The 15,611-nt window shown below is 34.8% G+C and overlaps 1 protein-coding gene across 1 annotated transcript; it reads left to right on the top strand.

Annotated features, from left to right (window-relative positions):
* Positions 1–7,297: 7,297 nt before the first annotated feature.
* Positions 7,298–15,269, top strand: LOC111992491 (chloride channel protein CLC-c). The gene is made up of 7 exons (XM_024024345.2): positions 7,298–7,675; positions 9,549–9,749; positions 10,782–10,959; positions 11,279–11,541; positions 12,320–12,589; positions 12,932–14,060; positions 14,855–15,269. Exons 1-7 carry the CDS (start codon positions 7,443–7,445, stop codon positions 14,942–14,944), a joined length of 2,364 nt encoding a protein of 787 aa, XP_023880113.1. The 5' UTR covers positions 7,298–7,442; the 3' UTR covers positions 14,945–15,269.
* The last annotated feature ends 342 nt before the right edge of the window (positions 15,270–15,611 follow it).

The following is a 15,611-nucleotide window of genomic DNA, read 5'->3' as shown; positions in this document are numbered from 1 at the left end:
AGACGAACCCTATCGTCCCTTGTCTTCATATAGTACGTCTTACCCCTCAGGTGATGAAGGTTGTAACACCAGTTCACATCGTGGTGAGTCAGTCTCAGCCCCATTTTCTCATTCAGGGTATCTACACACCCTAATATCCTAAATACATTCACGGCATACTGAGTAGGAGCCAGGCGAAAATGCCTAAGGTAATTGAGGGTCACCGGCCTCATAGGGATTCTCATCCCTCCTTCTACAAAAGCGACTATCGGGATCACGACTTCACCCTCTCTCCTCTTAAGGTACCACTCCCCTTCTTTACAGTACTTCAAACTCACATTATTGGGTATTCCATAGTCGACAATGAATTTGTTCATCATCTCGTCGGACTCAACCAACTTCTTAAACTTACCCATTCCCCAAAGACGACTAAAAGTTCTAAAAGAAGAAAAGGGGGAGTAAAATCAAGGAAATTTAGGGTCTATAGAAAAAGAAGACTTACAGAAATATGGTGATTCTCTTCAGGAAGAGTGCAAGTTGAACTAGACTTAAGTCATACGCATCAAGGGTTGTAAGCGCGAAAATGAGGAAACTAGACGTTTTAAACAGGTACTTATACTCCCCCTTAGGTTCCCAAAATGTAACTGCCTGCCCATAAAAGCAGGAGATCCCCACCGAATGATTACCATCACACCGTTGAAAGTGGGAAACATGGTGCCGCCAAAATTTAATGTGGGCACACATTAAGCCTTGAAACGCAAAAAACGCACATCGAGTAGTCGAAAAGTCGCCAGCATTAGCACAAACCAAAGTGGGGGGATTCGCCTAGGAGGGCCCGTAGGTGTCAAAACCCTCCTCCCCGTTCAAGGGAACGTGCAGCAGGGTTTTGAGGGGCTATTGTGGGGCCCGTGGGCCTGACAACCACAGCCCATCGCATAGTAGGCCCAAGGCCAACGCCGAGGAGGACTGACCAACCAAGGCTAAGTCAGACAAAACCTCTTTTGTGACCCACGTCGAGAACCTGTTCGTCCTCGGCATTCTAAGGATAATTTTTAGGAGGGGACAAGCCCAGAGCAAGCTGTCACATTCGCACTTAATGCATTCACCTAACCCCTCTGGCCGCATTAATGGGGAGATAACCCCTTAGTAGGGCAACGTTGGTCAGAGTGAACCACTTGAGTACTGATAAGGCCTCTAATGGGACGGACGGCCAGAAGAGAGGCAAATGGATGATCAACAGATGGAATAAGGAGATAGGAAGATGAAGACTATATAAGTAAAGCAAGTAAAGTAAAGAAGGGGGGGGAAAGAGAGAAGAAAATGGTCTCCTCGGCCACAGGCCGAGGAGCATCACCCCATTTGTAAAGAAACTCTAAGTATTTTTTTATAAAAGAAAGTTCATGCATGGTGATCGACGGCCAGCGCCTAAACCTTTAACCCACTCTCTACAAATTTATTGTTTGGGCTTGATTGGGCTGAAAACCCATTCATATTCTACTCAGGGTCAATCCAAATTGAGTCCCTATAATACTAATTTGTAATGAAAGTTAAACATTAAATTTATGTATTTTATTATGGATCAATCAATTGTTTCCACTGTAAAACAAGAGAATAGAGATGAGATTTAGTATTTGCTTGTTTCAAAAGAGTATACACTAACGTCCTTCTCCCGGCGGATGCGTAAGAGGTGGGTACTATCTTCACAACTCAACTCTAAATCGATAATCTTTAAGAGAGATTCCTAGGTTTTCCTTAAAGTGATAAGAAACCAAGCCCAAGAAATGCACTAGAGAATCAAAAACAAAATCCTAGAGATCATTACTTCGGCTAAGCTAACTCCCAATCCTTGGTTCCGTAGGATTTCGAGAAGAGCAAAACAAAAAAGATAAAATTTAGTTACAAACTTAGTTGTACTTTAAGGTTATAACTCCCACTAAAAAAACTAATATGATTACATTTTTTGAAAACCTAACTGTTAAATTACATATTTTTCATATTTTAACATACATGTCAAATGTCGTACCAATTGGATGTTATTTACTATTTGATCCATAAAATTAATTTTTATGCATAATTTTAGACTACAAAAACTTGAAATTTAAGCACTTGATTGATAACATAGCAATTGATTTTTGATTTTTTGAAAATTTTGCAAGTATGAAGGATATAAGAAGAAAATGTAATCTAGTGGTAGATTTGCTAAAAATCACATCTAATAAAAATATATTTAGTATTGTAAGTCACAATTAAGTTTGTAATCAAATTTTGTCAAAAAAGAAAGAAAAAGGTTTGATACATAGGAGGACACCTCCCATTACCTAGTTTATAGGATGGAAATACAACAAAACACTGCCACACAAAATAAAGCTTGTGATTAGTAGATTTTATGGATTAGTTTTTAGCGCTTTTTTTTTCTTTGGTAGGGGATGTTTGAGACAAATCAAACCTACAATACAAAGATTATAAGTGCTCATTTGGATTGAAGGAGAGGGAGGGAGAGTGAAAGAGAATAGAGTAGAGTTGACAAGAAATTAGCCTTATTTTTGGCCAACTCTACTCCACTTCTCATCTCCAATCCCTCAATCCAAACAGACCATAAATGGGATAGGTGCTAATTGGGCCCACGTCAAGGGGACAAATCAAACTCACCATTTGAAGACTAGGGAGTGGGGGTAAGTGCTAATTGGGCTGACTAACGATCTTATGAAATTCACTATGACAATGCTTTATTGCTATTGTTTGTTGTTTCCACATGACCAAAAATAAAAAAGTTTCTATGATTTCTAATGTTGGAATTTTAGAGTTAACTAGTTAATGATAATATTATTAAGAAGTAATTTTACAAATTTTACTACATAAACTTCATAAATAATGTGTCACTGATTATGAAAAATGTAATTCACCATTTATTTATTATGTTATTGAAATGGTATCAAATTTATTTATTTTTGTAAAGTTGTGATTTACAACTATGTTTTTGTTGGTTTTTAATTCTGTGTCAAATTTGATTCTAATTCTGTTCACTCATTTCCATGTATTTTTTGTGGGATTTAATGTAAGGGTTGAATATGAGAGTTTGGTGAAAATCTGTAAAAAGGAAGAATTTGTGACTGGCTCGCAACTGGCTCATAAGTGACAACCCACGAAAGGCCATGTAAAAAGCACATGCTGGAATCTGAACAATCTTATGCTAGACTGGATTTCGTGAGTCACTTCACGACTCAGGCCAAGTTGCGAGTGACCCACGAAACTCATTGCCTGAACTTTTTAAGTATGCTTTTTCTCATTCCTTTACCAACATTATATAAACCCACATTACATATGAAATCGTAAGGAGTTTTTCTAAGAAACTTTTGAGAGAGAAAACCCTAGCTATACAATTGAGAGTTAGAGATTGTAAACCTACAATCATCTACACCATTTCTCTACAGTTTTCCTTTACTCCTACCTCTCCATTTACACATCCTTGAAAGGTTCTTAGCCCAAACATTTACCTCACCCATTCTGAGTGTTAAGAGAAGTTTTGATGCGTATAGGAAGTATTGGAAGAAGCTATTGATTGGTAGATGCAATTTGGAGCTAATTGTGGAATCTGGATAACTAGTGAAGACATGGCTTTGTGAAGCCCATTGGTAGTGGAACTTGGAGGGTCCAAGTACATTGAGTAGATTAGGCTTGGAGGGTCTTTTTGATATTCTTGTACTCCGACTTTATTCATTAGTGGATCGATTTCGGCTTAGAAAGCCGCGGAGAGATTTTTCGATGAGTACTTCGGTTTCCTCTTCGATAACACATCTCAGTGTTATCTTGTGTTTGCATGTTTCTTCCTTTACTCTTTAAGCTTTATATTTGTTATTGCTTGCTTGTGGTTATAGCTTAGAGAGTAGTTTCGGTTATTGTGTATTATTTACTCTTGTTCCGCACTTAGATAAGTTAGAGTAAAAGCAATTAAGCTGTAATTTAAAATTGGGGGTTTAAACAAGTTAAAGTGTTTTATACTATTTGAGCTTTCAATTTTCACAACTCATATTTATTGTTAATTCATTTTTTTTTTTTTTTTTTTTTTTTTTTAAACAAGTTAAAGTGTTTTATACTATTTGAGCTTTCAATTTTCACAACTCATATTTATTGTTAATTCATTTTTTTTTTTTTTTTTTTTTTTGAGAAGCAAGACTTCCATGATTATTTAAACCAAGTTAGCCTTATCGGCTTGAAATACATGATAAATAGGTGGTAAAAATTAATTGACAATTTAGTCAAAATGTGAGCTACCTTGTTACATCAATTTTAGAAAGTAATCTATAACATTTTTCTTGATTAATTGCTGATGTGAAATAGGACATTACAGAAGTGTAAAATCACAACAAACAACAACGGGCTTGGTGCTTAGGTTTAAACCTATAGAATAGTCCTTGAAAGCCCATATTTGCTTATGTGGGCTTTTTTGGTCGCTGGTTGGTAATAGTATACTTCAAGTTGGACCTGCCCCAAGTATTCTATCCAAGCCGAGTCAGTTACTCCAGCTTTGTGATTGTTGGCCATTTCAGGCCATTAAAAATAATGTTTCGTTTGGATTAAAAGGGAGGGAGGGAGTGTCAACTGTCAATTAGAGTTATCAAAAAATTAGCTTTTTTCTTTTTGTTAATTTTACTTTATTCTTCTCTATTTTCCCTCCATTCTCCTTAATCCAAACGGACGATTTTAGCAGCGTTTAATTCGCCATAATGTTATATTACGTCGTAATATTACGTTATTGTAATTTTATATTAATATAATCTAAAAACAAGAATACAATATTACATTATTTAGAAATGTAATGAGATTAAAATTGTGTGATATATTTTGTAATATTAAATTATGGTAATTTTAGAAAAAATAAAATAAACCAAAAATCTTAATATCACATCATTATAACGTGTGTCACATCGAAAGCACATCACAACAAACTGAACCTAAAAGTGATAAAAGTCAGCAATTTTGTGTCTTGTTTTAGTAATTGTTATGGTTTTGAGACTAGAGTTTTGGTGCAGTAAACTGTAAGAGTAGATTATGGTTTCAGATTCTTAAAAAAAATGTTATTATTATTTCAATTCCCATGACGATAAAAAATTATATAATAGATGTACATCTAATATGTTTTGCATACAACGGCAAGGGGAAAGGGAATTTTTTTTTTTTGAGAGAGTTTTAACCTATGACGTCCGCTCCTGATGACAGTTCTTTATTATCAAACGAAGACATCAATCAGTTTTTTGTGTAAGTGAGAATTGAACTTCATATATTTTATACAATTATCAAAGATTTTACCGGTTGAACTAATTGGAACTTACGGGGAAAGGAAAATTTGAAACCACGTAATATTCCACTAAAAAAATGGAACAATGCCCTGAACCATAAAACTCTTGATTTTTGACAACTACGATATAAATATTGAAATTTAAAGTTCTCCATTACATCTTGATAATATTTATTTATTGACTGATGTAAACACTGAACGCATTACACGCTAGCTAAGTATAATTACACAGTAAATTAGAATGGGCAGAGTGTGTTTCCATGATCAATAATATATAATTAGATTCATTAATTAAAAATTTGAAGAAATAATGCAAGGCCTAGAAGGTTGCATGGTGGCGTAAAGCTAGCTAAGTGGTTGGTAGATAATTGGTGTTGGGGGTGTTTTAGCATAAGACATATCTGTAATCATGATCTCTACGGTGTACAGCCCAACAATGGTTATTCGCCTCCATGATTGGTGTTGGTTCTTTGGAACTTAATTTTCTCTTTTGAGTTCCATTGAACATGTTTTCAACATTCTTTTGCAATGTTGAAACCTCTTCTTTCATAGATTTGACTCTCTTAAACTTCATTAACCATGTGCTGTAATTCTTTCAAGATTTCTTGTCGATCACAATATTTTTCCATCTTAAGATCGATGGCTTTGATACCAAATGATGAGAACTTGCTGGAATACGAATATAAATTATGGAAGAGTAAGAATGGTAAATGGGAATGATAGTTGTTGTAGGCTACTTTAAGGGGACCTAGACCTCCATAGAGAAAGAGAGAGATGCACAAAATAATTGGTTTATTTTTCAATATCTAATGTTGACTTACAATCATATATTTATAAGAGACTATTTCTAATCTTATTGGTCCACATGGTTCAAGATAATTGGCTAATTAATTTAACATGTGCTTTATGAGTTAAGCCATAAGTTAACTCAAATTTTAACTAACGCATCCTAATCTCAACTAACTAACTAACTAACTAACTTACTAACTTACTAACTAAAGGGATTACAACAACTGGTTCCTATTCCTAACATTCATGGTGAAGAAAATCAACAACCTTAAGTAAGACACTGCTAAAATTTTATGAAAAATAGATAAATAAATAAAATCAACAATCTACAAAATCAGTGTTTTGATGAAACTAGCCTGACACATCCATCCCAAAACTTTTCTGAAAATAAAAAAAAATTATACAGTCAACAATCTTCAATGTCATGATGTTTTATGAAACTAATCTGACATATCCAACCCAAAATCATACACAAATGAATAATCACACAACACGAAATCCAAAATGTTAAATAAACTTCTTTCTAAAATAAATAAAAATTGTCCTTTCCAAATATTGATGGTGTCTTCAATCTTCAATGTACGTGAAAACCGTACCGAAAATCCTAAGATCTTAGGTTTTATCCATTTTGTGAGATGTCTGAGTTAATTTAGCAACATTACTTTGTTGTCTAAAAAAGAAAAATAGACAATAAAAGATAAAATTGATGGCTATAATTAAAAATTAGCTAAAATACAAAACTTATTCTTTCATTAGAATTTATTTCAGTTATATAACACTCTTAACTTTCAAGTATATCCAATTAAAACATTTTCATCAACTACTGTTTAATGTTACAATTAACTCTACAAATTTTTACCTTTATTTTTCAAAAAAAATTAAATTAAAAAAATCCAATTAATGATTGAATAATATTTTCCAAATTTAAAAAAAAAAATGAATTTAAAAGAATTTGACTAAGATGTATTAATTGAATAACAAAGTTAGATAGCTAAAACAAATTCCGTTGAAATTTAAGGTAAATTTTACATTTTATCCTTAAAAAACAAGGTACAGCTTGTATCTAGCAAAAGTTATTACTGAATACATTAGATTGCGAACACGTGTTCAAATCCTGACGTGTCCAAATCCTGACGTGTGTAGTGATAACTTTCAAACAAACCCCTCACCGGGAAAAAAAAAAAAAAGCAAAAACAGAACACAAAACTCTCACATTCTAAGGATATTAAAAGTAAAGCCTTTCCAAAACGGTCAGAATCCAACAAAGCATTTAACAACAACAACAAACAAACAATCCTCAACTTTCCATTGCTCCTCCACCGTACTGGAGAGAAAAATGGAATGAAATGAGAGTAGTGTTTTAGAGAGAGAGAGAGAGATGGGAGAGAGAGAAGAGGTCCAGAATAATAATGATATAGAGATAGGTGTGGAGAGAAGGGGACCATCATCGTTGTCATCATCAAGAAGTGCATCACCCGAGTCGAGAAGAACCACGTCGTCTTCACTGAAAGAACCGCTGCTTCTTCCTCATGATGCCAAGAGAACCAAACAAATCTCTCATCTCGCCATTATTGGCGCCAATGTCTGTCCCATTGAAAGCCTTGACTACGAGTACTATTCTACTCTCTCTTATCAACCCCATTTCTTATATATATATATATATATACACACACACATGTAAAGATAGATATTTCACCATGTGTAGCTTTTACTTTTACGTAATATTGCATTACTTAATGACATTTTCTTAAACTAATATTTTAGTATCTGTTATAGCTTCTGGGTTCTATGTTAAATTTTGTGTTGATGGGGGTGATATATATTATATGATCGTTAAACTCATGTTTGATTTAAAAAATATTACAATTCAAAGAATTTGAATATAAACATTTTATGGATGGCATGTTATATATTGATATTTGATTATTTTGATTTTTTGTGAGTATGTAGGGTATATGAAGACAATATAATTAATTCAATGGTTTTTTTTTTTTTTTTAAGAAATCAATTAGAAAGTTATTGATGGGTGTAAGTTATAACATTGATAAAAGTTATACCAGATCATTTAATAGGTTAAGCATCTCTTTTATACAATACTTGCATATATGCATATATATATATATACACACATGTATGTATGTATGTATGTATGTATGTATGTATATGTGTGTGTGGTTGGTTGGGGAGAAAATGGAGGAAAAAAGAAGAAAGTTTTGACTTTGGGCTGCCATTATCTATTATTTTAGCAAGTCTTTGGGTGCCTACCTAGGAAGTGAAGATGTGTAAACGAAACATTTACATAATTGAGTCTACTGTGTTATCATGGTATTTTGGTTCTTAAAGATCAAGCCAAGAAGAAGTTGTGTGAGGTTCAGTTAAGCAGGGTTCTTTTATTAACACTATGTTTGGTTTTTTGATGGAGGGAGACCAAAAGAGACGGAAATTGTTCTGCCACCAAAAAAATGAAAATAAGAAGTAAAGTGGGAGGAAAGTATGTTGGCGTTTTCCTTTTATTGTGGCATTTTCTTTATCTTTCAGCATCTTTTCTGTTGGTTACAAAATAGACAATAAGAAGAGTTACAAAATTTAGGTAATTAATCATATTAGTCTCAATGGAATTGAGTTTTGTGCTTTTTAGTATTGTTTTCCTATATTACTTTTTTTTTTAATACAATTATTTTCATTACCCTTTGCCCTTTGGTTGACAGGGAATGGGAGAAGTAACCATATGTTGTGTTGGGTAATTGGGTTTCTGAAAATCATGAAATATGTTGTGCATTATGAGTAGAACCTTATTTGCAAAGAAAATGCAGAAAAAGGATTTAGATTAGATTCTGAATCCTGTATTTTCATGTAGATGTACCTTGAAAGGCCAGTGGTTGATGTCAGTATATCTTCTAGTAATTAGGACTAAATCTATATAAATTAAGGGCTTACTGTATTTTTCAGTTGTTGTTGTTATTTTTGAAAAAGTTTGTGAAGTATGTATATTGTACATGGGTGTGCATGTGCGCGAAGATGACAAATATGAGTCCTGCAATTCAGAAGAAACATGATTTTCGTAACAAATAATGTTGTTAAAAGTACATTGGTATTAATGTTTTTTTGCTCATTTTACCATCTATGTTGGCCTTTGGGTTGGTCAGGACTATGCTTTGGGATTTGGGAACATATTCCAGTTGAATTTTTGTTTGTGATTTGCTCTAGAGAACCAAAATTTTTAGAATGTACTTTGCATTTTAGCTATCTCCCTACTTATATGCTCTTCAATATTTATACTGACCTGAAGCATCTATTCTTTTCCCCCCATTCCTCCTAGAGCAAAGGGCTATATTCGCTTTGCTGCTTCCCTATATCCCAAAAAAGAGAGAAGAAGGGATATATTCGCTATATCCCCCCCAAAAAAAGAAGAAGAAGAAAAAGGATTGTTAGCTATTGTCCAGGTTCTGTCTCTGTCTCACTGGTTTTTGTGTGTTTTGTGCAGGATTATCGAGAATGATCTTTTTAAGCAGGATTGGAGGTCTAGAACAAAAAATGAGATACTTCAATATGTTTTTTTTAAATGGACCCTTGTACTCATTATCGGTTTAGGTACAGGGTTCGTTGCCTTCTTCAATAACCTTGCTGTTGAGAATATAGCTGGTTTCAAACTTTTGTTCACCAACAGCCTCATGCTTAAGGATAAGTAGGTCTACCTATCATTGCCTAAATATTATCAAAGTTTCATAGTGTAATCAAGTCTTTATTTGCTTTACTATATCCTTCAATTTATTTTGCTTAAGTGCTTTTATTTTTGGTTCCTTGTTTGCTTGGATGAAGTTGTTGTAGTATTTCCTGTAATTCTGTTGGCATAACATAATAGTTATATTTGTGTGGTTAGTCCTTTGTACTAAATCTTAAAAAATTTGAATTTTGAATGCATTTGTGATAACTATAAGAACATCCTTTTTGAACCAAGGCCCTCTTTAGTGTTAACTTTCTGAGGTTAATTGCATACTGGCCTGTGGTCTGGTGGCATGCATCTAGAATAACATTACTGAAAATAGAAGGGTACATTTATGATGCTTTTAAACCCCAGAGGCATACCCTCCAGTGTTGATGTTTGAGTTTATGTTTAGCTATGACCATTTTGCAAGACTGAGATTGCCAATGAGCCTTAGCACAAATGGTACTTCTTCCTAGTGTAGGTGGAGGTTGATATTGCGGGTTCAAAACCTGTTGGGTGTGTGTGTGACTTAATAATTAAAATAAATGTTTCAAGACTGAGATAGGAGTTTAGGACTGCAGCTGGAAACCAGGAACCAAAAATGAGATATTGCAACTTTAAGCACATGGTACTTGACGCAAAGGGCCTTTGCTTAATATTTTATGTCTTTTTCTTAGATGTTTTTTTTATTTATTTTTTTATTTTTTTATTTTTTTTTATAAATGTTTATTCTAGGTTCTCTTGGATGTACTAGAAGGAGTTTCATGCGCAATGGATGTTAAATGTTTTTGCTTGAAAACAGATGGAAGTTCTTTGCTCGAATTGTTTACAAATTGTTTACTGTACTACATTTTTGAAATTCCTGGAGTGTAATTTTTTTTTTTTTCTGGTTGCCTACTAATAGCATTTGTTCCTCAAACAAATTTCGTGGTCGGGGAATCCCCATACCATAAAGTTGTAATACTTGTCATATATTCGGTAACTATTGCATGATCTTAAACTCCAGTGCAGGTATTTTCAGGCATTTGCAGCATATGCTGGTTGTAACATGGTTTTGGCCATTGCAGCTGCTGGCCTCTGTGCCTACATTTCTCCCGCAGCAGCAGGATCTGGCATACCTGAGGTGAAAGCTTACCTCAATGGTATAGATGCTCATTCTATATTGGCTCCAAGCACCCTTTTTGTGAAGGTGAGTAACAAACTGAAACTCTCTCTCTCTCTCTGTGTGATATGTGGACACACCTAGGATTTATTGATCATCCACTTAATTAGAAGATCAGAAACTTCATGGAATTCAAAATGTTATCACTATCAGAAATAGTAGTTCTCATTCTCTAACCCTGGAACCAAAAGTTAGAAAGAGAGATCAATATAAAGCCTTCATTATCATCACAACACAAATGTCAAGCTGTTATCTGCTAAAGGCGTATAACGATTGTGAGCCAACTGCCAACTAGAAGTTATTATGAAAATAAGCTTGTAATAATTGCTTCATCCAAACATGGCAGATTTTTGGTTCCATTTTTGGAGTTGCTGCTGGATTTGTGGTGGGGAAGGAAGGACCTATGGTACACACTGGTGCCTGCATAGCCTCTTTACTTGGACAGGGTGGTTCTCGCAAGTATGGTTTGACTTGGAAGTGGCTCAGATACTTCAAAAATGATCTGGACCGGCGGGATTTAATCACCTGTGGTGCTGCTGCTGGTGTAGCAGCTGCCTTCCGTGCCCCAGTAGGCGGGGTCCTCTTTGCATTAGAAGAAATAGCTTCCTGGTCTCTCTCTCTCTCTCATATAACTTATTTTTGCGGATGCTAGATTTTCAACATAGACTGTAAATAGACATATGAGTTGTTAGATTTACTTGGTAAGGTTTTTTTTTGGTGGAATGATACACACAGATATATAAATTTAAAAGATGCCAGCTTAAAGTTTGGAACAAAAATAATATGAAAGGGAAAGGCAACCACGTGATGGCCTTCTCAAATTATATTAGAGTTTTTTTTTTGGCTTAAATAATTTAATTTTTGGCCCCAAAGGAAGGAGGAAAGGGGAGATTCAAAAAAGAGGGAAAAAAGGAAAGAGAAGAAAAGGAAACTGTTTCTTGTTTTTTTTTCCTCTCATTTCCTCTTTTTCAATTCATATTGGCTATTTCATTAAGAGTCCTGGAGCCTAATTTGCTAGGCATGTTTCTTTCTCATGCAATTGATGTACAAAATTGGGAAAATGCTGTACTTGAGCAAAAACAAATAGGGGCTAGTTTGAATATTGAACCGCTTGCAAACATCGTGTAATTGGTCCATAACTCCTTTTAACTTACTGATCTAATTTGATCTCTCTTGAAACCTTAGAGAACTTTTAGCATTCAAAAATCAGCTGCCTTGCTTTGTAGCAATTCCAATATTTTAATGCAGAAAGTTTAGTTTTATACTTTACCAGGTTGAGGTAAATTCACTGATTCTGTTGAAATTTTGATGAGCATGGACTTAAAGGTTCTCTTCTCCCTTCTTTCTTGAGGTAATTAGTATCCTCTCTCTTCTATTTAAATTTTAGGTGGAGGAGTGCTCTTCTTTGGAGGACATTTTTTACAACAGCAGTAGTAGCAGTGGTGTTGAGGACTTTCATTGTTTTTTGCCGGGGTGGACAATGTGGACTATTTGGGGAAGGAGGCCTCATCATGTTTGATGTCAATTCAGTGAATCCCACTTACAGAATTGCAGATCTACTGGCTGTAATAGTCCTTGGAATGATTGGAGGCATTTTTGGGAGCCTTTACAATTATCTTGTGGACAAGGTCCTTCGCACTTACAGCATCATCAATGAGTATGTTCTAGAAATTCCCTTTATATTGATGAGTTTAAGACTGGTTATATTCGTCCCTGTATTATCCTCTGTATCTCATACACACACACATGCACATAATTATAAATACATACATACACAAGCACACTGCATTAACCAAGCCTTATTCCCAATTTGTTTTGGGGGCTGGCAAGTGATCCTGAACAGATTAGTCAAGGTTGGCTATTAATGCATACGAAACAGATTAGGGACACTACATTAATTGCTCTCTAAGTTAAATGCTAATATGAGTACTAAACTAAATCTTGGCTGTACAGAATTTCTATAGCTTTGCTGTTGCTGACTGTTGGGAATGAATTGCAGGAGAGGTCCTGTTTTTAAAATCCTTCTTGCCATCATCATCTCCCTTTTGACCTCCTGTTGTTCTTATGGCCTTCCATGGTTATCAAAGTGCATTCCTTGTCCTGCTTCCTTGGGGGATCAGTGCCCCACTGTAGGTCGCTATGGAAACTTCAAAAGTTTCCAATGTCCACCTAACCATTACAATGATCTTGCTTCCCTGTTTATGACTACCAATGATGATGCTATCCGCAACCTATTTAGCTCTGGTTTTGACAAGGAATTTCAGCTCTCTACTCTTATAGTTTTCTTTGCTGCTATATACTGCTTAGGCATTATTACCTATGGAATTGCCGTTCCCTCTGGGCTCTTCATCCCTGTCATACTTGCCGGGGCTTCATATGGACGCCTTATTGGGACTCTCCTCGGTTCTCTCTCTGATCTTGATGTGGGCTTCTTTGCCTTACTTGGAGCCGCATCCTTCTTGGGGGGCACGATGAGAATGACTGTATCTCTCTGTGTGATACTTCTTGAACTTACTAATGGTCTACTAATGCTCCCATTGGTAATGCTAGTTCTCCTTATTTCAAAAACTGTGGCTGATTGTTTCAACAAGGGTGTCTATGACCAAATTGTGGAAATGAAGGGGTTTCCTTTTTTGGAAGCCCATGCTGAACCATACATGAGGAACTTGATTGCAAGTGATGTTGCTTCTGGTCCATTAGTCACATTTTCTGGGATTGAAAAAGTGGCCAATATATTATATGCTCTAAAAACAACAAAGCATAATGGGTTCCCTGTGATTGATGAGCCACCATTCTCAGATGCTCCCCAGTTGTGTGGACTTGTTCTGAGGTCTCATCTGCTGGTATTGCTTAAAGGAAAGAAGTTCACAAAGCAGAGGATGGCAATTGGATCTAACATGTTGAGGACGTTCAATGCACAAGATTTTGATAAGGCAGGATCAGGCAAGGGGGTCAAGCTGGAGGATTTAGACATCAGGGAAGAGGAGCTTGAGATGTATGTTGATCTCCATCCCATCGTTAATACATCCCCATACGCAGTAGTTGAGACAATGTCTCTAGCAAAAGCTGCAGTTCTCTTTCGACAGCTTGGCCTCAGGCACATGTTGGTTACGCCAAGGATGCCCGGGGTAAGATCTCTCTCTCTCTCTCTCTCTCTCTCTCTCTCTCTCATGCAAATATACGTGTCTAGTAGAAGCACATTCATGTTAAGCTTGTAAGCATGTGTGTGTATGTGTACAGGTTCATTTGAGATTCGCTTATTTTGTTGAAACTGAAATTTTTTTGCTAAAAGTACCGTAGATAAAAATAAAAGTTAGTTGAAATAGTATAGTGAGACCCATAAATAGTACCAAAAAGTGTAGTGAGACCCATAAATAATAGCAAAAATAAACTAAATAGTAAAATAAGTTAGCAAAAATAATCTTTGCCAAATGGATACTCAATTACTCAGAGCTAGTTTTATAACAAGAATTTGTGTTTCTGGGAATCAGCCTCTCCAAAAAATAATTTTAGGAGGGAGGGTTAAAACTATCTATCAATCGCCTCTCTTAAACCCCATATAAGTGTGAATTTTTATACGGGTTCGACTTTTATAAGCTTGAGCACAAAAGAGTCGCCAATTTTTGTGAATATGGCATGTGGAACATGTAACAGGTGGGTACATGTTGTCTTTCTAATTGATCTATTTGCCTTGGGGATCTCAAGCTTCATGCAGTAACTCAATTTTCCAATTTTCAAAAAGGAGTTAAAAGTTGTGAATAGAAACTGCTGCAGTAACACACACATATGCATTTTGTGGCGTTACTTTCAAATGGACTTTGCATCTTTTGTCCCTTTGTCAATCTTTTAGAAGTTCCCATCAAAATATATTTGAAGCTCACACAAATAGTAATATCCACTGTGAAATATTTGTATTTTGCAGAGGCCTCCAGTTGTTGGAATCTTGACGCGGCATGACTTCATGTCAGAGCATGTATTGGGACTTTACCCACAATTTCAGACTAAGAAGTAGAGTGAGCAATTTACACAATGGATCTGCATCATCACTTTAAAAAATATTATCATTTTTTTATAATTATTATTGCCATTTCTTGGAAATGGAAGACTCATGTAACCAAACAAAAGAAGAAAGTATTTAAAAATCAAAACATGTGTAAGGATTAGCTGCGTTTTTGTTGTAGCTGTTATGACCATTAGCTTTCTTCTTCTTTTTCTAGGAAGTATCAGTTGATATATAGGTCATTGGCTGCATAATTGTTATTAAGCAAACAGTTAAAAAGAGAGATAACTTTTGTCTCATTTTTTTTTTTAATTGAACTGAAAAGAGGAGGGAGTGTTTGAGTTTAAATTTTTTATTTTTTTTTATTTTTTTATTTTTTATATTTGATTTGGTTTGAGTTTAATTATAACATACAAGATACTAATTTGATCATTAGTCATAAGTACATAGTAGTAGTGATTATTCTTTTCTTTTTCTTTTTTCTTTTTTTTGTGTGTGTGTGTGTGTGTGTGGATAATTTGATCAATGAGTTGAAAGATTTGAAATTTAGACATTTTTGTTGAAAACACTTAAAAATTTTAGTTGAGCTATAAAGCTTTTCACATAATTGTTTACTGAATCACATATTATATATATATATATATATATGTATGTGTGTATATATATGTATATATATTTT

Source organism: Quercus suber, unplaced genomic scaffold (genome assembly GCF_002906115.3).
Source record: "Quercus suber isolate HL8 unplaced genomic scaffold, Cork oak 2.0 scaffold_891, whole genome shotgun sequence".
Lineage (NCBI taxonomy): Eukaryota > Viridiplantae > Streptophyta > Magnoliopsida > Fagales > Fagaceae > Quercus > Quercus suber.
Note: the sequence above shows the minus strand (reverse complement) of the source record. Positions and strands in the feature narration are given on the sequence as shown.

What these genes read in the sequence shown, in the direction of transcription:
- LOC111992491 (XM_024024345.2), top strand. Translation starts at nt 7,443, where the DNA reads ATGGGAGAGAGAGAAGAGGTCCAGAATAATAATGATATAGAGATAGGT. An exon ending in ATTGAAAGCCTTGACTACGA is followed by an intron (nt 7,676 to 9,548) that starts GTACTATTCTAC and finishes TGTTTTGTGCAG; the next exon opens with GATTATCGAGAATGATCTTT. An exon ending in TTACGCCAAGGATGCCCGGG is followed by an intron (nt 14,061 to 14,854) that starts GTAAGATCTCTC and finishes TGTATTTTGCAG; the next exon opens with AGGCCTCCAGTTGTTGGAAT.